The sequence below is a fragment of the Leptidea sinapis genome, chromosome 23 (assembly GCF_905404315.1).
Source record: "Leptidea sinapis chromosome 23, ilLepSina1.1, whole genome shotgun sequence".
Taxonomy (NCBI): domain Eukaryota; kingdom Metazoa; phylum Arthropoda; class Insecta; order Lepidoptera; family Pieridae; genus Leptidea; species Leptidea sinapis.
In genome coordinates, this window is record NC_066287.1 from 12,205,460 (window position 1) to 12,229,010 (window position 23,551).

Below are 23,551 nucleotides of genomic sequence, written 5' to 3' on the forward strand. Positions count from 1 at the left end.
ATTGCACCGATCTTAAGGTTTTGTATCAAGAAATTGCCCATAAGAAAGTACAGATGGGCAAAGTGACCGCCCGTTGAGCAACTTGGGAGGTCCCAACGATAATGATAAAATAGCCGAATTAATAATAAGCCTCTGTGCTTCGTGAGGCTTAACCGATTTAATAACCTGTCTCAAGAGATTGTCTTTAAGCAGTGACAATCTCTCATCCTATAGCAATACAATAAACTTAAATACATTCAAATACCATAACTTCGTTAGAATTCCTTTTTTTATTTATATCGAAATTTCAAATACTGATGTTAATATGAAAATAGACTTCAAGCATTACAAAGACAAAAGAGGAGAAAGTAACAAGCTTGCAGTTAAATATGTGCAGGTTAAAATAAAAAATTGTTTAAATAATAACTTATGATTCCTTAACCACGGATAATATTATGTTTTTTCTATGAATCGATCTTTAAGCTGATTTCATGAGCTGAGTGCCACGCAACATCATTAACTCTTTGCATATCCAAATATTCCAATTTTGTTTTTGATATACAAACAGACGCAGATTCCGTACTGCACATCTTATACTGTGGCCTGGATAAGTTTGAATAATATTCTTTATAAAATAAATAGATTCGGTTCCATAACTAAATTAAAACAAATTTATTTATTTAGAGATTTACTTCTCTACATTTAGGTATTTACTTATAAATTGTACTTATTAGTATGTGTTAATATTTCATAGTTTTAAACATAAGTACTTTGTTAGGATTGTTAGTCATTATTTTCGATATAACGACCGCCTTTAGCGGTAAAAGATTCCTATCTCTTGCAATTCCTGTCCACAAATTTCCTGCTTTTTAATATGTCATCGCTCCATCTTTTATTAGGCCTACCTCTTTTGTTCTTTGTATATGACTAGCCAATTCCCATTTTAAACCAAAAACAGATAAGGCTACATATTTTGCTTTTGTTTTCTTTCTTATAGTAATGTTACTAATTTTATCTGTTTGTCTTAGCCCCATGTAATATCTGTAAAAAAATTTACATGAAAACAAAATACAAACGTTATATTGTAATTCTATTCGCCTAAAGAAGTTTCAATCATCGATAGGGGTAATCTACCGGCCGTTTTCAATAACCTATCTATCCTTACTTTAACTTACCAGTGGTAGACAAATCGATCCTTTTACGCTTACTTACATTTCAATAAACTATCGACATAAAGCATTGGACTATAACTAAATTAGACATAACTATGGATAGATAAGACCTTGTCATTAAACGGTGACAGCAATGTATCCGTAACCAGAGATACGTTATTGAAAACGGCCGTTAATCAATAGTTCTATCACGCGACAACAATCAGCAGCCAACCCGGTTTAGATTACAAATTGGCAGTTACAAACAGATTTTTTGTGGCAAAATCGCCGATGCGATGTTATCACCATTGTTATACGGACAGTATCCGCTTTATTAACGACCGACAAGTCGTCGTTGACATGACAACAGGATAATACAAAAGTCATTAACAACACTTAGACACCTATACAAATTCTATACACCATTCATAGGAAACGATTGATGTATGTAAATATTTGAACATTAAATAAATTATTATCGCTTCGAGAATTTCAATAGCTCGTTATGTTGACTAGTCCTTTTTGCTGTTTAAATGATGACCCTTTGTACACGTTGTCGACAGATATATCTAAAGAATACTTTTAACGCCAGGAAAGGATACATTATTCTCACCGCTAGCAAACAAACGACTCTTTGTAACAATCGCTCAACACGGCCGGGCATATTGAAGCCATTCTTTAGTTGATCGCTAACGAGATAAAATTTATGGGATTCCTAACTTCGTCTGGTTGCTTCGGCAACATTGTTTCCATATTATGCATGAAGTTTTTTCAAGGCATTATACAGTTCGAAACACAAAAATCAAAGACCAGTATTAAGACCAAAAGACTTAAACCAAACCATTAATTAAAAACAAATATGAAACAAGATATATGTGATCATGAAAAAAAAATGAGGAATTAAATGAACGAATTGTGTTAGATTTAAAATTAACATGTTTTATTTTCAATGTTTCATGTTTTTTTAATGTATGGTTATGAAAGTTTGTAAATTGAATAACTAAAGTTTTCAATGATCATTACGTCTTTGTTAAAGCAATCAGAAGTTACAATTCAGAACTGGTTGTAAAAGGGTTAGCACGTGGTGCACATTTCAGTTGTATTATATAATTATATTCAAGTTATACGCCTTTATTCAATTTATATTGTGTAGTCATTATAATATGTCTGTCAAATAAAACTTAATACTTCAATTCAGGTATTTTATTGGAAAGTTCGTAAGTTCAAAAACAAATTCAAAAGACAGGAATCAATTAATGATTTGGTGCGATTTGGGTGAAGAAATGGAAACGGAAATATCTCAATTCCAGTATTCAGATCTGGTACCAACAAAGCCAACGATGCATCTATAAATTACAAGAAATCTTATAAATTCAACACAAAGCTTGGCTTCCGGAAGGACAATTAAGACAAAGGTTTTTAAGTGCCCTTACGCCATATTTATGATTCTTGTCGTCCTCCATTACACCGAAATCAGTCGGCAATTATAGATTCTGCCCACGTTTAGTGGATGGTCACATAATCCTCAAGGGCGCAGAACAATAGTCAGGAGAGGTGATTTGCATGGTTAGAGTTGTAGTACACGTATTCGGCGCATTTTGATTACCAAACCTGAATGTTGTCACCGTCTCAAGGACCATTCGAACTGATGTTAACCAAAGCTATTATTCAAAGCCTATTGTCATTTGAAATGTCTAACTTGATGTTTATATTATTCTGAAGGGTGATTTCTAGCCTGTTACGCCTCGCAAACAATAGCCACTTACTTTGAAAGGTTTTATACAAAGAAAACCAAGCTTCCTTGAAATAACAAACGAAGCACAAGAGTAACTATTCTACAAAGTAACTACTGTGACTGCGTTCACTAAACTTTGTCCGAGGCTACTTTGATAATTATTGCAAGTATCATACTGTCACCACCGGATTTATCAGCCTACACGTTAATTCACTTAAATTAGAAGCCTATACACGTTGATATTATGTATCTAAGAAATCAATGTCTAACTTGCAAATATGTAGTTATTAGATCAAAACCCAAGCTATAGAGAAAATATACATAGGTAAGATCAATTATAAGTTAACACTTGGTTAGAAAATTTGAGAAATTCTTAACTGCAATAATAATTTCGTCATTTGTTTCGCAAAGGAGCGGGTACACAGTGAGCCCGGTACTGATATAGGTCGCATCGCATGCGATAACAACCCCAATTATAAATCTTAATTGCTACCCCCGCGGAAGATTAATACGAAACACGTGTAGCTGCGGGTGAGAACAGCTTGCGACCCGCATCGTTTACCAATTACACAAAAACTGTGAGAGCTTGTTCCAATTATACTTTAGTAACTAGCTGCTTACGTGTCTGCCACTATTTGCGTCTGCAAGAATCTCAACAAATATTTTGAGACATAGTTTTGGATCAAAAATTTAATACACTGATAAATGCTGTTTCAGCAACCAGGAAGTCTTGTTGTATATATTATAGTATAATAAAAAATTATCAAAGTATATCAAAATACTACGATTTGTGTCAAAAGTTGGACATAGAGTTTTACACTGTCCATATGGTCTTTTCTGAAATAACGAGTATACAAACATAAATCATTGAGCCCCCCATGCATTGTTGCTGCGATGATTAGATCAGATTTGTACTATCTAAAAAATTATACTAAATCAATTAAATGTAAGTGAATGGCATTATTCGATTAACATACACCACAAAAGGCTTGGTCTTCCAGTTAATAATACGAATACCTCGTGACTTGGTAATTTAATATATTTTAACGGAAAGCAGCTCAAGTAATAGGTCGTTTAGCATTATTCTTTGAGGAAGATGTGAATAATTGGAAAGTTCCTTGTTCTACGAAACTGAATTCCGTTAAATTTTATTACCTGTGCTCGTTTTTTTTAAAGTGACACTTGAGCAGACAGACTGCAGGAAATTTACGAACACAAGTCAGGAATTTGTTTGAGACACACCAAATAAAAAAATAAGTCTGTTTTTCCGACTCTTTTCCGAATTTTGCAATAGATAAAGCCTTATTGTTTTAATTAAAGGAGTAATTAAAGCAGTAAACGATGATAATAATTTAGTAACATAAATGTTAACAGTAAAACTTTTTAAATAACAGGCTGTGACTTTAATAGTTATTCATAAAGCCACCCCTCCCTTTCAACAGGCTTTCTACTGATAAATGCTTTACCAAGGGGACTAAGTTCATTTGCTGTTGTCAGGTAGACCTAGTATAGGAGAATTTTAAACAACCCACAGATATCAAAGTTTGCTTATCATTTGTAGTGAGAGAGGGGTACTCACTTCCAGCCAGTCGAGTATCTCGAGAAAAGCCATATTTCGTTGCTGTGCGGTCGGAAACAATGGCAGCGCTTCCTCGCTCGCTGACAGTTACACGGCCTCTGCAAAGAATGCTTTATGTCATTACGTTATTTAGGGCAGCCAGCCTTCACAATAAAGCTATGTATGAATTCACTATGTTGGAGATAAAAGTATACCAGGTACGCCTGCTTTACGACTTCTAATTAAATTTTACTAGTTAAAAATCATCTCATTTATCATTTTAACTTTACTATGCCAAATTATTTTACAATTACCAAATAAGTTTAATACTGTAGCATTAGGTTTAATACTTGTTTTAGGTTAATACTGTAAATTTAGTGTTAATGTAAGTAGATTTATTGTTCCACGTGAGCTGCTGCCGCCAATCTATTTACGTATTTTGGCAAATTGTACTTATGAAATTATTATAATAATAAAGACAACTTGAATAAATCAATTAAAAAAAAGTAATATCGACTTTAAGTTGGTCATTCAAAGTCTAAATAACAGTGAAAAATATTGTACTGAATTTCATTCAATTAATTTGTACTTGGAACACTACAAAAGTACAAATAACAAAAATGCAGTTTGTACAAAAAACATAAGCGTCTGTTCTTCGGGGATACAGCAGTCTTATTGTTGAATGAGGTTTGCATTTTGGTACACGCTGCACCCGTGACGTAAGACACAACTCATAATCTGTTGTGTGAAAGCGTGAAAACGTCGAAAACAATAGAGTTGACAGTCAACCTTTATTTTGAGCAATGCACGCACACTAACACAAAGTGACATACAAATCGCGAGTGTAAGACGTAGCTTGCCACGCACACTAAAGTAATAAACCTGGCCTGTTATCATCGGTAGTCTAGCAGCAAGAGGCTCTACCTAGACGTATAAAATCCCAGTTTTTTAACTGCAGTTATAATCAAATACAATCTTTGAACTTCGCGAATCGTTTATTTTCTTTCCATATGATTTTATCATATTTTTTGTAAAAAGTTGCGTTCACATTTAAGTGCCAAGTTATTCAATGCAATCCTCAACTAAAAATGGACTAAAACTCGAGCAATATGAAATATCATAATGTACCCATCATAACTAAATTGTAAACACATCAATTGTACACACGAGTTAATATACAAATGGCAGTGCATAAATCGCGTCTAAAATATTCTCGGAGCATTAAATCACAAAAGCCAATCACACACTGGAGATTTAAAATTCAAAGCAACTTCATTTCCCCAGCGAGCAGCTGTACCTCAGGCGGAGTTCCGTGCGCGGAAATTACTACTGAAATCAGTTACGTTCCACGAGGAACGAACTTCCGCCGCGGACAATCGGACGAAGGAAGCTATGATATTTTTGAATGCCTGAATACCAGAAACTGATTTTAAATTAAAGTTTGAATTTCATTTCGCTTTTAATGTTTGTTTCAGTTCACTGCCAGTCCTTGCAATTCTAAGGCTGCTATTTTCATTTTTATAACACTAGAAATAAGGGAATGCTTGTAACTAATTCTAGTAGGCTTCATAAGATAGAAAATAACTTTAAGGGAAAATATAAACACTTTCATAATAAAGGCCCAGCCACTGTTCAGGCATTATCTATAAATGTTTTATTGAAAATGGCTCTATCGTAAATCCTACTATTCCACTGCTGAATATCTAAGTGATCCGACAGCCTGGGACTAGATTATATAGATAATTATTTTATCACAATAGCAATGACGTACAATACTGTATCTTTTATTAGAAAGAACACGAAAAAAAAATAGAACAACGCAAAAAAAGAAAACAGTGAAAGTTGCAAAAAAGTAGAATACCACTATTATAATATCGATAAGATCAAAAAAAAGGGAAATTATATTTCACGGGAAAGAAAAACACCAGAAATGTTCAGGGGTCGGACACACTACGCTGATAACAGTGTTTTATGTGGCAGGTAACAAATTTATTGCAATATGTGAGACCCTTTACACAGGCCTAGCAACACTTAATCAAAACTACAGATTTTTATCATAGGAATAACACAAACTGTTGTCTCTTTTGAGTTCTTATTATACTAAGTGATGTCTAAAGCCTTTTTGGGTTTTCTTATGAAATTGGAATAGGATTTTACTATTTTTATCCGTGGAATATACATAATATTTATTCATTACATTACATAAGAGTATAGTAGACTCAGACTTCTGCCATGTGATTTTATAAGGTGATTTTACGAAACAGCCATGTGAAGAAAAGTTCACCCGTTAGTTGTTGTAAAGGAAATAGAGTTTTTAACTTTCTTGGAGCTACCAATTGCGAAATGAATATTTAATAAGTACTGCTTTATCAATCCATAGGCTTAGAAGCTGTATAAGTGACACAAATTCTTAATTAATTTAGAACAACTTGAGCAAACCTGATGAGAATAAAGAATATCCTATAGTCGGAAATATAACTCGAGATCAAAAATGTAAACAATGGTGTTGCCAACAACAAATAATAACTATTTTCAATGTTCGTGTTGAAAGTTGTAGTCTATATACATATAATTAAATATTGCACAACATTTTGTCTTTGTAATATAGCATAAAATACATCCAAAAATTAAAATGTAAATTTATTGTGCAAAGATAGATGCTCTAAACATTTGGCTCGTCTACAGAAGAAATACGTAAATAATGTTATAAAAAATCTTGATGGTAGTGACAGGTATGACTGCTCGCAATATTGTTTTGTTCATTCAGTTTCTGACGTTCGTCGTGTTTAAAATATTTAAAATTATTTAAGATAGTTCAAACTGTTAACACCGATCCTGATCTGCCTGATTTTGATCACACGATGAGAATCGTCCTAAAATATATAAATTTTAAATATGCTACTCGCAAACGCCACAGGTGACGTAACATCGAAAACGTGGTTTGCTCAAATGAAAACTCCTAAATAAGCCTTCTTAGAGTGCCTTACCACAGGCTTGAAAGCTCGAACTAGAAAAGGAAGGCATCTCATAATATCTCATATAGGCAGCGAGAACGGTTTTGTAGATGGAGCATTATTAATGTTCAAATCCAAAAAACACTGAAAATTCGCTCATTATGAAGGAGTTTATGGCTGTTTCAGTTTTTTCTACATGAACATCATTAGAGTAAATATGTATATTCATTGATTAATAATTATTATTTAATTTTTTTATAGTTCATTCCGTCATCCGTGACCCGTGGCGGGGTGAAAAAGGTATCAAAAAATCGGCACAAAAGTATCATTCTTGAGAAGGTAATGAAGCCCCTTAACAACACTATTTTCAATAACAAAGAATGGTCCTTCCAGCAAGACTCGGCGCCGGGTGATAAAGCTCATCATAGAAGACTGTCCTTCGTCTAGTCCCGATCTTAATCCGCTGAATTATGATTTATGGTCAGTTTTAGAGAGTACGGCTTGCTCTAAACGATCTAAAACAATCCGTACGATTGGCAGTGAAGAATTTTCCCATGGAAAGAGTGCATGCTTCTATTGATAACTGGCAGTTTGTTTGCTTGATATGATATACATAGAGAGGACAAATTAAATACAAGGGATCAATTTTTTGTCAGTCTTTTCGTAATCTAATTGTCCTATGTCAGTGAACGCATATAAAACATGGAAGCATTTGTGACGTGACATAGTGGGCAGGGCTTACAAACTAACCCGGCACGCAGGCACGGCACGATTAGGCGAGTGAATACGATTGAATCCCTGTTAGACGAGATTTTTAGAACAAACTATACAAGGATTTTTCAATTAAAAATGTCTTAATGCGTTGTTAAGTGGTGTAGGAATGATACGGATCCCTCACCACTGCCCATCACGTATGTCTCTTTCCCGTTTGCTTCCTCTTACTTAATAAAAAATTGAAGAGACCAAACGCTTCAATATAAGTAATACATATAGTTATCGTTACATCAAAAGGCCAGCCAAGATATACAAAGATAAAGATGTTACATCAATAACGAAACGCAATGTCTGCCTCGCCGGCAGCACAATACATATTACCTACGTTATAGATATAAATGAATATCTTCAGCGACAGTTGCACACATAAAGCACTAGACTTATTAGACGTGCTGCTTGCGAGAGTAGAATGCATGTTACAATGGCCGCAGTGCTTCATAATATTAAACTTTATGTACTAAATGGTCCGCTTTATGACGCTATACAGTTTACTAACCTTAATGAATTCTCTGGTGATTCCAACATGTATTTGTATATCCTAAACTTGTAATATAATTCTTCTGATTTTATAGTATGAATTTAAGTTAAAATGAAATAATATAACTTTTATAATATAAACTGAGTACCTATTATGTAATACTTTTTAAAGGATCTAAATGCGAGCAATATTAACGGATTTTTTTACATAATTTCGTTGGTAAAAACATCGTGCAGAAGCTACAAATAAAACGTATGTCGACATTATAAATGTGATAATATGTTGACAGACGCGCGCTAACTCGGGCGAAATAATGTTCATTGCGATAAGGACACCTGCAGCTCATACTGAAAACTCTAACATCTAGGTTTCGTTCCTGGAAATGAAGCAATTGTAACGAAATTTTGGAACCTGAATGAGAAGAAGATATTGTTTGTCGCACTATTTAGTTTTTAAGCATAATATTATCGGATTTGTATACTAGGTTCGGTTTGCGGGTTATTTGCAGGACTAAAAGAGACGAAAAGAGGAGACGTTCGGTTGATGGTAATTGAAACGCCCTGCCCAGTACAATTCAGTGCCGCTTAGGATTATTGAAAAATTCAAACATTCTGAGCATCCGGCACTACAATTGCGTTCGACATCTTGAAACATAAGAAGGTAAGTTTTATTTGCCCAGTAATTTCAGTAGCTGCGGCGCCCTTCAGACCGAAACACAATAATGCTTACACATTACTGCTTCACGGCAGAAAAAGACGCCGCTTTGGCACCCCTAATCTAGCCGGCATCCCGTACAAAGCCTACCTACTGGTAAACTAAATAGGCTATATAATTAAACCGTTTTAAGCACTTTTTGAAATACTCTAGCACTAACAAAACCAAAAATATCAAGCAGACAAGCAACAGAGAGACACAATTAATGTTGATATTGATATTACTTGAAAATAATTTTAATCTAGGGTTAAGAACGAAAAGGAGAATAGTCGAGAATGCTTGATTGGAAAATCGCCACAAAAATTCTCCCTCTTAACATTGACACGAGAGTTATATGACTATTCCTTTCGTGCGTGATTGCTACAAAGAGTGAGATATATCATTCACCTTCAAAATATTTCCGTGTAGACAACAATAGTAAAGGGTATGATTTAACACCTATATAATCATCAATCTTAAAGGACTACAATGTCCAAGCGGATTGTCAATAATATAATATTTATAGTCATTTTATAAATCTTCGAGCAAAATCCCTGATAGTGATTTTGACAAAAAAAAACAATTACGTTAATGAATTTGTTTTAGAAGAAATTCCTAAACAGAATAATTTATATTTTGCTGTTAAAATTACTACCAAATTTGATGTTTCCAGATAATGTTAATTTGAATTTTGAAGTCATATATATAAGCAACGCTGCGTGCGTTGCACTTAAACAAAGTGCCTAAAAAATCAGTTAAAGAAGTAGTTGCCATGCACACTAAAGTAATAAACCTGGCCTGTTATTATGGGCTGTTTAACAACAAGGCTCTATCTAGACGTATAAATTATCGAAGTTTAATCGTTTAGAAAATACTTTAAGTATAAATTATAATAAAGTACTTTAAGTTATAATATATTGGACATTCCGATTATGATAATCTTGCAATTACTAAAGTACAATATTATTAAAGTTGTACATATTAAAAGAGCAACAATAAAAACTATGACAATTTCATGTGCTGTTTCATCTTTTTCAACACGCCTTTTGTTTCCCAAACGTTGGCAGCGCTTAGACAAAAATATTTCTGTTCAATCATTGGAAATGTTTTAACTGCGGAGTGCGAACTAAATTCGCTAAATTTAGAAGCTGTGATGCCTACCACTGAGGAACAAAGACAACCTAATAACACTTCCTCTTTTTCATTATACTTCCGGAGTCCTAGAACCCAACCCGATAAAAGCTCCATCTATTCAAGCTCCCCTCAAATAACAAGCAAATAACAATAAAAAGCACATGTACACAACAATAACAGGAGGTCGCCATTAAATAACATTAAGAGAGTGCTCGAACACGGGTAGGCACAACGCAAAATTATATTTGAGGTTGTGTAACAATTCCGTGAAATTACAATGGGCCGGATAGAGAATGTTGTTTTGTTAAGAAACAAAACACAACAGCATTAAGTGGGTTGTATACGTGAATACGAAGGTAAGGCAGAAAATTAAAGTCCGGGTCTGGTGTGGGAAAACGTTTATCCTTTGTCGGAAATGAAATCTTCATGAGACTGGGCGGGATTAGAAGGGACACGATGCGACTTGCGGCCGTGGGCTAATTGGTTTGCACCGCGCCATACACCGATGTATTGTTACTTTATTCAATTATATTTTAAATGTTACTTTAATATCAACAATGGGCTATTTAAATCTTTATATATCATGTTTATGTCAGTCGTCTACGGCGGAGCGTGTTGCTTGCATCTTATAGTCTAGTATTTTTTTTATTTACGTAAACTTGTCAAAGCATTTGTAAATAGTAATAACATGTTTACGAAAATAAGTGCGAAAAAGCATAAAAAAGTAAATTACATAAGTAATTAAAGATATTCCTGCCGCCGAATTCCACCTTCGCACGACACGCAACAAATTAGGATATCATCCCCACCATCTGGATGTGTGGTGGTCCTCCACAGTGCGGTTTTCAAGGAGCTTTCTTCCTCGTACTACTAAGCTGTGGAATGAGCTTCCTTGTGCGGTGTTTCCGGGATGATACGACATGGGTACCTTCAAAAAAAGCGCGTACACCTTCCTTAAAGGCCCGCAACGCTCTTGTGATTCCTCTGGTGTTGCAAGAGAATGTGGGCGGCGGTGATAACTTAACACCAGGTGACCCGTACGCTCATTTGTCCTCCTATTCCATAAAATAAAAAATAAAAAAAAATACGTCAGTAGGTAGTGGATGTTACGGTGTCGCAGAAACTCGATATGAAAGGAACCGTACGAACTTCTTCGTCCTTAATATTATAATAACTCCAAGCCATTAAAACAGTTTCTAGGTAGGTATGTCTTGAATGTTTTGTCAGGCAATTCCGTTATGGTCGTGGGTAGTGTCTTATAGAATCTAACACAATTTCCCAAAAATGACCGATTTGCCTTAGTCGTTCTAAAACTGGGTATAACAATCTTATGATTATGTCTGATGCTAAAGTAATGCAGTTCACACTTTTAAACATATTATTTGTGCATATTTTTCCTATTATATATATATATATATATAAATAGCTATATTCTGATGGCACTGTAAGTATATTTATTTTTGTAAATAGAGTTCAAGGTATATAAGAACTTATAAAATAAAACGGAAGAATTTTTATTGGTTTTTTAACGTTATTTTGTGACAGGAGGTATATACAGAGTTTGTCTACGCTGAAGGTCCTACTGATGAAAATATATTTGCAACGGAATTTATTTTGGAACATCAGCATATTACAGGCTTTAAAAGTTCTACGTCGGCATTGAGGCATATTGACCGACCATTTTGTTTCAATGTGTTTAGGAATAAAAAAAATGGGTATGAAGTTGAACTTATCGTAATTTTAATATAAACTGGCTGTTTTTACAATCGCGCGTTGCAATGGAGACGACATCACATCATTTTTTCAAATATGTCTTCCATTTTTTAGTGATTATTGCAGTGTATGCCTTCACTTAGATGTCAGTATGTCACCATCTCAATTCGAGTTTGTGTGGTATGATAAATAAGTAACATTAGGGAGAACGGAAACGGATATTCGAATGTTATACTTTTTAAATTTAAGATTTTCTATGCTAATCTAGCGAAACCCTGTCAAAAATAATTCCCGTTCAAAAATATTAAGTACATGTTTACATTTATAACAAAGTAACTAAAAAGAAAATAACAGATTTTAATGAATGTAGATAAATTCAAAACTATTAATTCTATTTTAAAACTAATTTCAGCAATATTTAAAATGCCTTCCAGAAAGTTAAATAGATAGGGTACCTCATATAAGTTGCCTGTGAACATTTAAAACAAACACAGCTTGAACTATTTGTTTAAATTCTCGCGCAGGCGTTAATTTATTATTTGAGCGACTTTCTTTGTTTCAATTTTATCGATTCAAATCATTTTCTTATATTTTTCAAACCAGAGAAGGCAGATGAGCAATTTGGTCAAGTGTATGGAGTAGACAAGTCAAAATATATTCATCTATTCCGAAATACCAACAACATTAATCTTGATGGTGTATCGAGCTGTTAACTGTGTCTATATGATCTTTTTCTATGAGAAAAAGTGACGAGACCAAGAAAAACTTCTTGGTCGTCTCGTCATCAGGTAAACACCTGATGGAAAGTGATACGCTCTTCGAAACAATACGACGCCGCCATTGTCGTACTATAAACACCTAGACTCTTAATCGTTTACTAAAACGTCGTCAAAAATGTTCGATCGGCGTTGTATACGTACTCATCAACTTAAACAGATAACATTAACAATTATCATACGTCCTTCAAACCTTATTTCGTGGCAACAATGTTCAAAGTCTACTGTATACGCTCATAAGAAGCTCATTCATTATGGTGAATTCGTCGGGAGTGTATTTTGTTTTAGCAATGGAAATGTTATTACTTATTTAACAAAATGATTTAAAACGTCAATAGTCAAAAAGTTAGTTACATATTTTGTTAATTTAAAGAGACACTTACCTGAAATACGACTCTCCATCCTTTTTAAGTTTGGATATGCTGTTATTTGGAAAGTACTCACTGAACACTATGTGATTGCGTGGCGTTGTATTCAAAGCGCGGTCGAAACACAAATGAACGAAAACTCTGGCCAATAGACGCGTTGGCAGAGTGTTGTTTTTAGACAATTTTTGAGCGTGATTGTGAGTCTAGTTGAGTATTGAAGTCAATGTGTGGCATTAATAACACCGGCGCCCATATCTTATTATCAATAATTATTATTTATTACAGCATTATAAAACCTCGACAAAGAAGAACATCATCGAAGGCGGATGCAACGCTATCAACACAAACACAGCACCCGATCCGATTGTAAAACAGTTTTTGTACAACAGCGTGGGTGAGATAACAATGGGGATCTTTGTATTTAAAACACTACACGTGTCCGAGGCACTCGTTATCAACCACCAGAATCTGTGCCGACAGATTTACAACGTTTACAACTTTTAGTGAATTTATCAACTGCCATAAATAATACCTCCAAGGCTCTGTTTTGGGTGCGGGTTATCTAATCTATGGTCTCACTCTTTGGTTGAAAATCATGAAATCAATGGAAGTCACACAATCACGCGAACGATTGGCATCATTTTTACAGAAAACTAGTAGTATCAGTTATTTTGCTGAACAATTGAATCTTTAGCATTAATTCCGCTAAGCTTTACCAAATATTACTTCGCCACTCCACGAGGCATCTTCGTCAAAATTGAAAAGCGTTATTAATATCATATATTTCATAAAGAGATTTGAAAAATCAACTGTATAAATATAAAATATCGTATGTTGGATGTATCAACCATTAGAGCTTGAACTCATTGTTTGTGTAAGGGGGGATGGTTCGTGAACATGATGGTCGTGATTACTGTCAAAATTAATAATCGCATCAAACAAATACAATGATTTGTTAACTTTAACAGTTCGACCTGGCACCACGAGCAGCACTCGTTCACGAGTTGACGCATTATATGGACCAGCTATCGTTCCCATCGCACATATTTGAGGGGAGGCACACAAAGCCGCCACAAGCAGTAGTACCATTTTAGTGAGCATGTAGAACAAACAAGGAATCTTGCCAGCGAAAAACAGCACAGACTTAAGGCACTCCTTAGTACGAAATTCAAAATATTTTAAAACATGCTTTATTCGATATTTGAAAGTTATGATAGCTTATCCTCCACAGCCTGATGGTTAGTGATCACTATAATTCACACTCTTGCAACAGCAAGAGCATCGATGGCTTTTAAGATGTGTGTTAATTATTTAATTAAGTGATAATTTAAAAAAGTCAAAATTCAGCCCAAAAATATGACTTCCTCAGTATAAGCTGTTGAGATATATATATATCGATATGTATTTATAGATGACATACATTGTAAATGCAAAAGTAAAAAATGAATTATTACACCATGTATCTGCTGTGAAGTGCGATGGATTTCCGCGGCAGGAATCAGGTCAAATACCTCTTTAGATCACTCCCGTTCTAAAAGGTTTCGTTCAACAAAATAAAGAGAAGCTTTTAGAACCATAATCCCGATATACGTGTGAGGACAATCGCCAGACAGTCTCAATAAAATCCGCTTTCTATTTGAACTGTGAGTACCCTAGCCATTATTTCCAAAAGCTTAAACGTATTTCAACGCATTACCTTCACAATAACACATGCATTTTAATAGACACATCCTTTCAACTCTCAAAGTTATTCCAGTAGCATTTTAACGATGCAGGAGGGTAAAAAATACAACAAAAAGCGCGACGGGACGCTAGACGGCATTCATTGTTAATATTTTAGCTAGAAGAGTACCCATACGTGTCTCGCACATGAAAACTGTATTAAAATTCATATGCTTATATTTCTTGTGAACAGCAATAGAGGCCAGTTACTTATTCCCGCATGAAATTTGCATGACATCGGTACTGGCCGACGAAACACCCAACAATGTGTATCGTCGAAGAATTCTCGTCGTCTCGGTGCACGCTGTGGGAACGGGGAGAAAATTCGAGATAATATTCAATTCATTCTCAATTTTCCGCGCGTGAATAACTCAAGCCGAAGCTTATTTGAATTTAAATTCATACAATTCAATAAGAAAGAATAAACTGGACGTGCCATTTAATAAGTTAGCTAGAGTTAAGGGCTCCTTCATTATAGGACTTGGTATTCAATTTTACAATAAAATACCAGACAGTACACTAGGACTTAATGAGCACAAGTTATAGAAATATAATAAAGATTCTTCGACAAAGAGGGCTTACTATAGTATTGTAGATTATATAGGGGATAATAGGGTCTTATATATATAAGGAGGATAATAGGATAGAGGTCTTGTGTGGTTCTGCGCAGGTCACCTAAGATGCAATATGTATGTGGACTGGAAATATAGAATTGAATCGAAATACCCTAAGTTAATATATCTGTGATAGCTTTATAAAGTTTGCTAGTTGGTGGTTTCTTTCCACAGTATGCTGGGCTAATCTTATGGCTAGATGATACTGGGCTAGTTAACGAGCTAGCGATTTTTTTTTATGAAAGAGAAGGACAAACGAGCGTACGGGTCACCTGAACAGGGCATATAACTATTATTAGATGAACGTCTTGTTAGACTCGTGATTTTATCTCACAAAATCGGTATTTTTTCCTTGGGTCACAATATGTTTAAGAATTCCTGAGTATTGTAAGTATAGACCTATATCCCAACACCCAATACAATGCCGTAAACTTCCATACTATATTGTCCAACAAAAAAATTGTAGCAGTACTACGAGTATTATTTATTTTAAAATAACGATACGTAAGGAAAGTTTTTAAGGAAATGTTTATATCTACACCTACAACACTGTACAAAAAATTACAAGTGGGTAATATAACGGCGAAAAAATAATCCGAAAACTTAACGCATTTATCAATGATAATAACAGTAATTTAAATAACAAAACCTCCGGAAACGTAAAACGAATTCCAAAACGAGCACAGAAATATTTTACTGACGGTCGCGAAAACTTTCCGATTGTGGCTACAGTAACGCTTAACACTTATTTAGAGTTCGCCCCCGTGCCGAGTTTAAAACACCGACCCACATAATGTCGGCGGGCGAAACTGGCAAATGTTAAATAAAATATTTACACTGCGGTTGAAAACATGCGCCATAAACTCGTGCCGGTTATACAGCTCCTTCTAAACAAAGTGTGGTGTGAACCAACCTAAATCTATTGCACGTTGAAATACTTGTACCTACTCATAAGTATTTTTTATGACAACAAGAGACGAGGCGAGTAGGACGTTTAGATGATGGTTATTTATACACCCTGCCCATTACAATGCAGTTCCGCTCAGGATTCTTCAAAAACCCAATAATTGTGAGCGGCAATACAATTGCGCTCGTCACCTTGAGATTAAGTCTCAGGATCTTAAGTCTCATCTGCCTAGTAATTTCACTAGCTAGGACGCCCTTCAGACCGATACACAATAATACTTACACATTACTGCATCACGACAGAAATAGGCGACGTTGTGGTACCCACAAACTAGCCGGTATCCTGTACAAATACGCCTCCCACTGGTAATAAGTAACGTCCAATTTCATGCATATTATATTAATTTATATAAATAACAGCACTGGTGGCTGATAGTGCTTGCTGCAGATATGTTTGATTATACATCTTGCTTACAGGACATTCTTAAAATTATATGTTAGATTTTTATTTGAATTCCGTAAGTCTCAAAGAAACAAGGAAGGCCTATCACTTCTTTGTCCGAGGTTTCATCAGCCAAGGATTTCAATAATATCTAAAAAAAACCCCATTTGTCGTATCACCGCTCTTCGACAGCACTTCCCTTAAAGCCTCGCCTAGTATCGGAATACTGGGTCTCGAAATCTCGAGCGATTGTCAATTTCGTGGCCATCTGGAGGGCAAAGCCAAATTGGCTTCGAAGAATCTGGGCGTCATTAATAGAGCACGGCAATAACTCAAGACGGTCCACATTCTAGCGCTCTACAAAGCGCAGGTCCGGCCAAACATGGAGTATTGCTGTCATCTCTGGTCTGGCGCACCCCAGTATCAGCTGGATCCATTTGACCGCGTTCAACGTAGAGCAGCTCGAATTGCCGGGGACCTAGTGCTCTGTGAACGCTGGATCACTTGGCGTTGCGTAGAGATGTCGCTTCATTGTGTGTCTTCTACCGTATTTATCACGGGGAGTTTTCCGAAGAGCTGTTTAACCTGATTCCTGCCGCCGAATTCCACCATCGCACGATACGCCACAAGTTAGGATATCATCCCCACCATCTGAATGTGATGCGGTCTTGCACAGTGCTGTTTTCAAGGAGCTTTCTTCCACGTACTACAAAGCTGTGGAATGAACTTCCTTGTGGCGGTGTTTCCGGGACGATACGAGATGGGTACCTTCAAAAAAAGCGCGTACACCTTCCTTAAAGGCCGGCAACGCTCCTGTGATTCTTCTAGTATTGCAAGAGATTGTGGGCGGCGGTGATCACTTAAAAACAGGTGACCCGTACGCTCGTTTGTTCAGCTATTCCATAAAAAAAAAATGTTGTATACTAGGACTTACTGAGCACAAATTCAATAAGTATATTAAAGCTTTGACAAAGAAGGAATACTATAGTACGGCCTCCAGTAATTGTATAATATTAAATTAAGTAGGCTAAGTTGTTATATGATTCAAAAGATGAGCTGGGAGTATCTTCTCAGTACTTCTCGCCATGTCAAAGCCCCTTTACAAACTGGTGTACATTTATGACGTTTACCAAGTGTTGTTGGAATACGTTATGTTATTGTCACTCCCTTTGGTTAAAAAATGTATTTCTAGTATATTCTATTCATCAGTACGTAACGCTGCAACGGCGAGTCAGGGTCGTTTTCAAGTCCTTTGTAAAGTTCAAGTCAATTACAAGACAGTCATAAAATAGAATTGATAGTCTGCAGAGGAGTCTCCTCCACCTTCGCAAGACACGCCACAAGATAGGATATGATCCCCACCATCTGGATGTGTGCCGGTCTTCCACAGTGCGGTTTTCAAGGAGCTTTCTTCCACGTATTACAAAACTGTGGAATGAGCTTCCACGTATTACAAAACTGTAGAATGAGCTTCCTCGTGACACATGTGTGACGACATGGGTACCTTCAAAAAAAGCGCGTACACCTTCCTTAAAGGCCGGCAACGCTCTTGTGATTCCTCTGGTGTTGCAAGAGAAACTTGGTAGCGGTGATCACTTAACACCAGGTGACCGGTACGCTCGTTTGTCCTACTATTCCATAAAAAAAGAGGAAGTCTCCAATTCTGTCGACAACAATCGAAAATATATTCATCAATATGTTCCAAGAGTTGTTAAGTACGTTCGATTATCACATTAACAAATTTTTCACATGTCGCATAAATTATTGAGACATAATGTGCACTTCATTTTCACTACGTTATAAATCAGAAGTCACGACGTTATCAATTGAGGAATGCGCACGGTACGAAAAGTACTGATTGCGTCGGTGAAAGCTTATCACGATGCATTCACTTGAAATGTCAAATTTATGATGCAATAACGATAGCAAAACATATTTGTTAAATCAAAACAACAGCAATCGGACAAGAAGCGCACGTGATGAGGCATCTACCCAAGGACATCCGCAAAACCAGGACGGAGTCAAGAGATGCGTTGTCGGTATTTATGGATAAATAACTTTATATGTGCGTTAGTATGTTCTATGCTTGAAGGTCCATGAGTCGTATCGGTTCGGGATAACTACCGCCCGTAATCGATTCCACAAAGTGGCTGTGCGAGGCAAGAACTTCCTCGTGTGGTTGAGGGATGCCAGATGTCAACATGATGCGATAAGCTTTTTTCACTTGACTCCAGCGAAACAAATAAGTGGGCTATGATCTTGATGTGTATTCGTATGTTTCCTTACAGCTAAACTTATTATCACATTTGAATAATTATAACCGTTAGAGGTTGGCAGCGTCTTGATTTGCCACTATTTATGTAAAGTATTGCACCCTCAGGACGACAAAGTTATAATCTTAAAACAAAAACGATGTAGTGTTGGGTTGTAGTGGTTGATCATATTAGTTCAATAGGCACGTGTTCTTTTCGTGTTCAAACCTACTTTATATTAATTGCATATAAATGTTTAGGTATATGGCAAAAAATTGTTGTTTCGGCTCAACTCCGAAAAGGCTGTACTGATTTTAACTGACAGATAACCTGACTATACTGACTATACTAATTTTAACTGACAATAATCGAAATTAAGCCCATGAAGCTAGTATCAAAACAGTATTCAATAATGAGGTTGACATGACAATGTCCACTAAATCGAACTCGCGAGCAGTACTACATATATAATAACGATATTGTGAAGAAAGTAATTAACAGCCAATATGTATCGAACGACACAGTTCCAGCACGGTCACAGAGTGTACCTAATTACAATATTTATTAGGCATTAAAATTAAAATTCAATGAAATATATAATTAAAGTGATCCACTAGACTTTTCACTACGATATAACACTTTTTATGCTTTAGGAGGTACTTTATAGTTTTAAGATCGCCGCTGATCAAGCAGAAACAGAACGCGTCTCTTTTTAACTCAGTAATAAGTATAAATATTGTAATCATTATAAACAGACTAGATCTCCGATCACTAAATGACACGTGGAAGAACTATACAGAGACATTAATATTTTAATGGCATAACTATAGACGTAGCTATACACCGTTACATATCATAATAACACTATACTATTAAGTTGTATATGAAGCATACTCGGTCAACAACTAAGATATCAAAGCAATGGAACAACTATGAAACAATTATCTTTCGAAAACCTTTGAAGTTTGTTTCGACAAAACACCCAAGATAACAAATAAATAATAATATATTGTTATACTTACTGAGAAAATAAAGTGGTATAATGTCACAACAAAACAAACGAGAGATGATGCTTTTGTTCTTTCCAAAGAAAGTTATAAAAGAACCTAAACATGAGGACTGGACATGATGTCCATGGAGGAAAAATTGCATCAATAATAAAGTTTAAATAATACCCTTCAAATACACAACAACAAATACACACAAAATGTCGGCTGTCTACATCTGTCAAATTACGGTTTATGAGATGGCAATTGGATAAACAGCTGAGTAATAGTAACAAGGTGCCGTTCTGCCCTTCAGTGCGGAACGCAAGGAAGACTTCGGTCGAAGAGCCTACTCGTTTTTCCAGGTCGTTCTCGTTTTGAATTCTGAAACCAGGCCACTGCGGCGTATGACGCGAACTAATTCATCCGAGCCAAAGATACCAGAGAATTTTAGATGTAGTCATACACTAGATTTTCACGAACAAAGTACAAGGTGCGCTGCGCTGAATACATAATGTAACGAACGCTGAATCAATATTTTATGAGACTTGCAGAGCGAGCACTCGTTATAAAAGATTTAACGGCCACTTCCTGATAAAATTGTACAACTATGTAAGATGTTTAATATAACCTCACATCGGTCACGCACGCGAATATAGCAGCGATATCGCGTTTTTTATCTTAATTGCTGAACTGTTTTGCACCGTTCCGTATGATAATATTAGCGATTAACGTGTGCTGTATATTGATAGCTGCTATATTTAACTAGCTATACCCGCCACTTCGTCAACTTTGCTTTATTTGTCCGTTACGATGACAACTTGAGTAAATTGTCATCCAAATCAAAATAATGACAGCATTCTTAATTGAACATGTTTATAGACTATATTCTATAACTACTCGTAGTGACGAACCACTCGTCCTTCGCGTATCTTCTTCCTGTTGGTACTTTGTAAGTGAACAAACCTCATTTCCAATATAACTCTATGGGAAATGTTTGAGCCAGAACAGCTTTTGACTCCGACACCTAGATACTGGTTACGACTTGTCAATCAAAATGTTGCTGTATCTCTCTTAGAGATGTTCTCTCTCGCACATTTCTTTGTTTATCCATACCGTAGTAGTACATTGTTACTTAGTTTCATCTTATTGTAACATGCTGAGAAAGACTTAAGTTCACGTTGACTATTTAGCGAGCCAAACAAGCATATTATAATAATCAATACAAACAAATTTACGACTACGGTTTATTTGTGACCAATGGAATAGATTGTGAACAATGTTGCGAGCAATAACTTCTAACTCAGCAATAACTACTACACACTGCTTCATTTCAGTGGGCTTTGTCTCGAATCTATTTCAATCTTATAATTATTAACGGCAAATTAAAATTTATGGAAATGATCACTTAAATCTGTAGGTCTATTGTCCCCCTACTCGTTCTCGGACGCACGCCCTAGTGATGACTATGCTCGTTGTAATGAGGTAGTTGGGCAACGTTTAGAGAAATTAGTCCCTTGCATAATCGGAGTTCTTAATTGTATCTTAATCACATCCTCCACGCCTTTAAGACATTTAAGAGGCGTAGTATCCTCAGGGGACACAAGTGGGGTAGGTCCTCTGCATGGATATTGAAAGCTTTGAGTCAGCGCTTATTCACTCAGATGGATATGTTTAGGGTATTCGTAGGCCTCTTGGCAAAATCTTTATAGTCCAGATTCACTGAGGTCTATTTTTGCCAAGTGACCTTTAAGTATGCAGTGGCCAGAGGGCAAGCATGTGAGAGTTGACTGCAGATCATCTGAACCAAATAAGGGTTCACTCACGTCATTTGACACACTAGAGGAGTCACAAAAGCGTTGCTGGCTCCTTAGGTGAGTGTATATGCCATACTTGTGGTCATAATCTGTAGAAGACAGTGTCCTTCACCTTACTTCAATAATATTCCTAGTGTTTATGTTCATTATAATCGAAATTTATTAGAATACTATCAAGCGTAACGATATTTAAAAGCGCAACAATAGTTTGATTCAGCCTTTGCAACTAGACTCCTATGGGTGAGGTAGATCCGCGGCGACATACAACCGCGATGAGCCAGAGCATTTACTCCATAAATATAGAACAAAAAAAAAATTCGTATTTCGTAATATCATCGCATTGGTAAAGTTTTCACTTCTGTCGTATGGTCGCACACACCGCTTTTTTAAATATTACGTCACACTGCCAATTTTAAATTATATGCCTTTTTTATCGGATCGACAATGACTTTCTATACATATATAAGAACATTATCATTCGCAGTCTGATAGCGGAACCAATGACATTCTATATAATCAGACTGCGAATGATATGTCCTTATATGTGTACAAATAATGTATTTGAGCGGAACGGCACTTGTGCTTAAAGTCAATGTAAGCACACTTTCCTCCTTAGTCGTGTGTCAACTGTCACAATCGTGTTCTAAAATGTACATAACCGAAACTGAATAAATGTTATAAATGCGGCAATGTATAGATGTAGCACTCGAAGCTTATTAATAATACGTTATTTTTATAATAATTAATATTAATAAGTTATTATGGTGTTATTTGTGGCATGTCCCATATTTCGGTTTTACTTTATACGACGTAATTAGTCGTATGTAGTGTATATGTATAGGAAGTCGTTAGTTTGATATCACAGACAGCACTAAAATTATAGCAAGCAAACATCCTGTACGTTTAATATTCGCCACAAGTACTTCATAAGCGTGGCAAGCAATTTTCGCGAGACCCCTCCTTCGTACCCTCCCGTGAACGGTAAAGTACTCAATCAAGCGCGTCAACTCAAAAAATCGCGTGACATTACATTTCTCGGAAGAATGAAGCCATTTTCATTTTCGCTGTGTCATTGTACGGACTATAATAAGCTATCGTTGTGTACGCGTAAGAGCTTGTAACTTATAATAGCACCATATTCTATAATATATTTTTTTTAGATGGATGCATGCAATCTTCGCAAAACTATTTTAACAATACTCACCCCATACCGGTGATACAATTTAAATGCCTATATTGGTGTTCAACTGACAACGACATATTATATTGATGTTAACAGTTGACTGTCTACATTTTACACTATAATAGATTATTGCCATTTAACAATTACATTTATAATTAAATCCACCAAATATTAAAATTAAAATTAATATTATTTTGGTAACGCTAACATATTGTTAATAAATACAATAGGCTTCAATTTTATTTTGATTAACAAATCGAGGACGTTTCTCTCGTCCTACAGAAAGCAGATATAAGTGTGATATTAGCTTTGTAGT

The 23,551-nt window shown here is 35.7% G+C and overlaps 2 protein-coding genes across 2 annotated transcripts in view; both read right to left on the reverse strand.

Moving 5' to 3' along the window:
• The window catches only part of LOC126971109 (myotubularin-related protein 9), a 339,153-nt gene that overhangs the window by 79,060 nt on the left and 236,542 nt on the right, over positions 1-23,551 (reverse strand). The window lies entirely within an intron of this gene.
• LOC126971118 (heparan-sulfate 6-O-sulfotransferase 2) overlaps positions 1-23,551 on the reverse strand; it is a 140,162-nt gene that overhangs the window by 79,060 nt on the left and 37,551 nt on the right. The window contains exon 3 of the mRNA XM_050817272.1: positions 4,445-4,542. Coding sequence (XP_050673229.1) covers positions 4,445-4,542 — 98 coding nt within the window. The remainder of the gene's footprint in view (positions 1-4,444; positions 4,543-23,551) is intronic.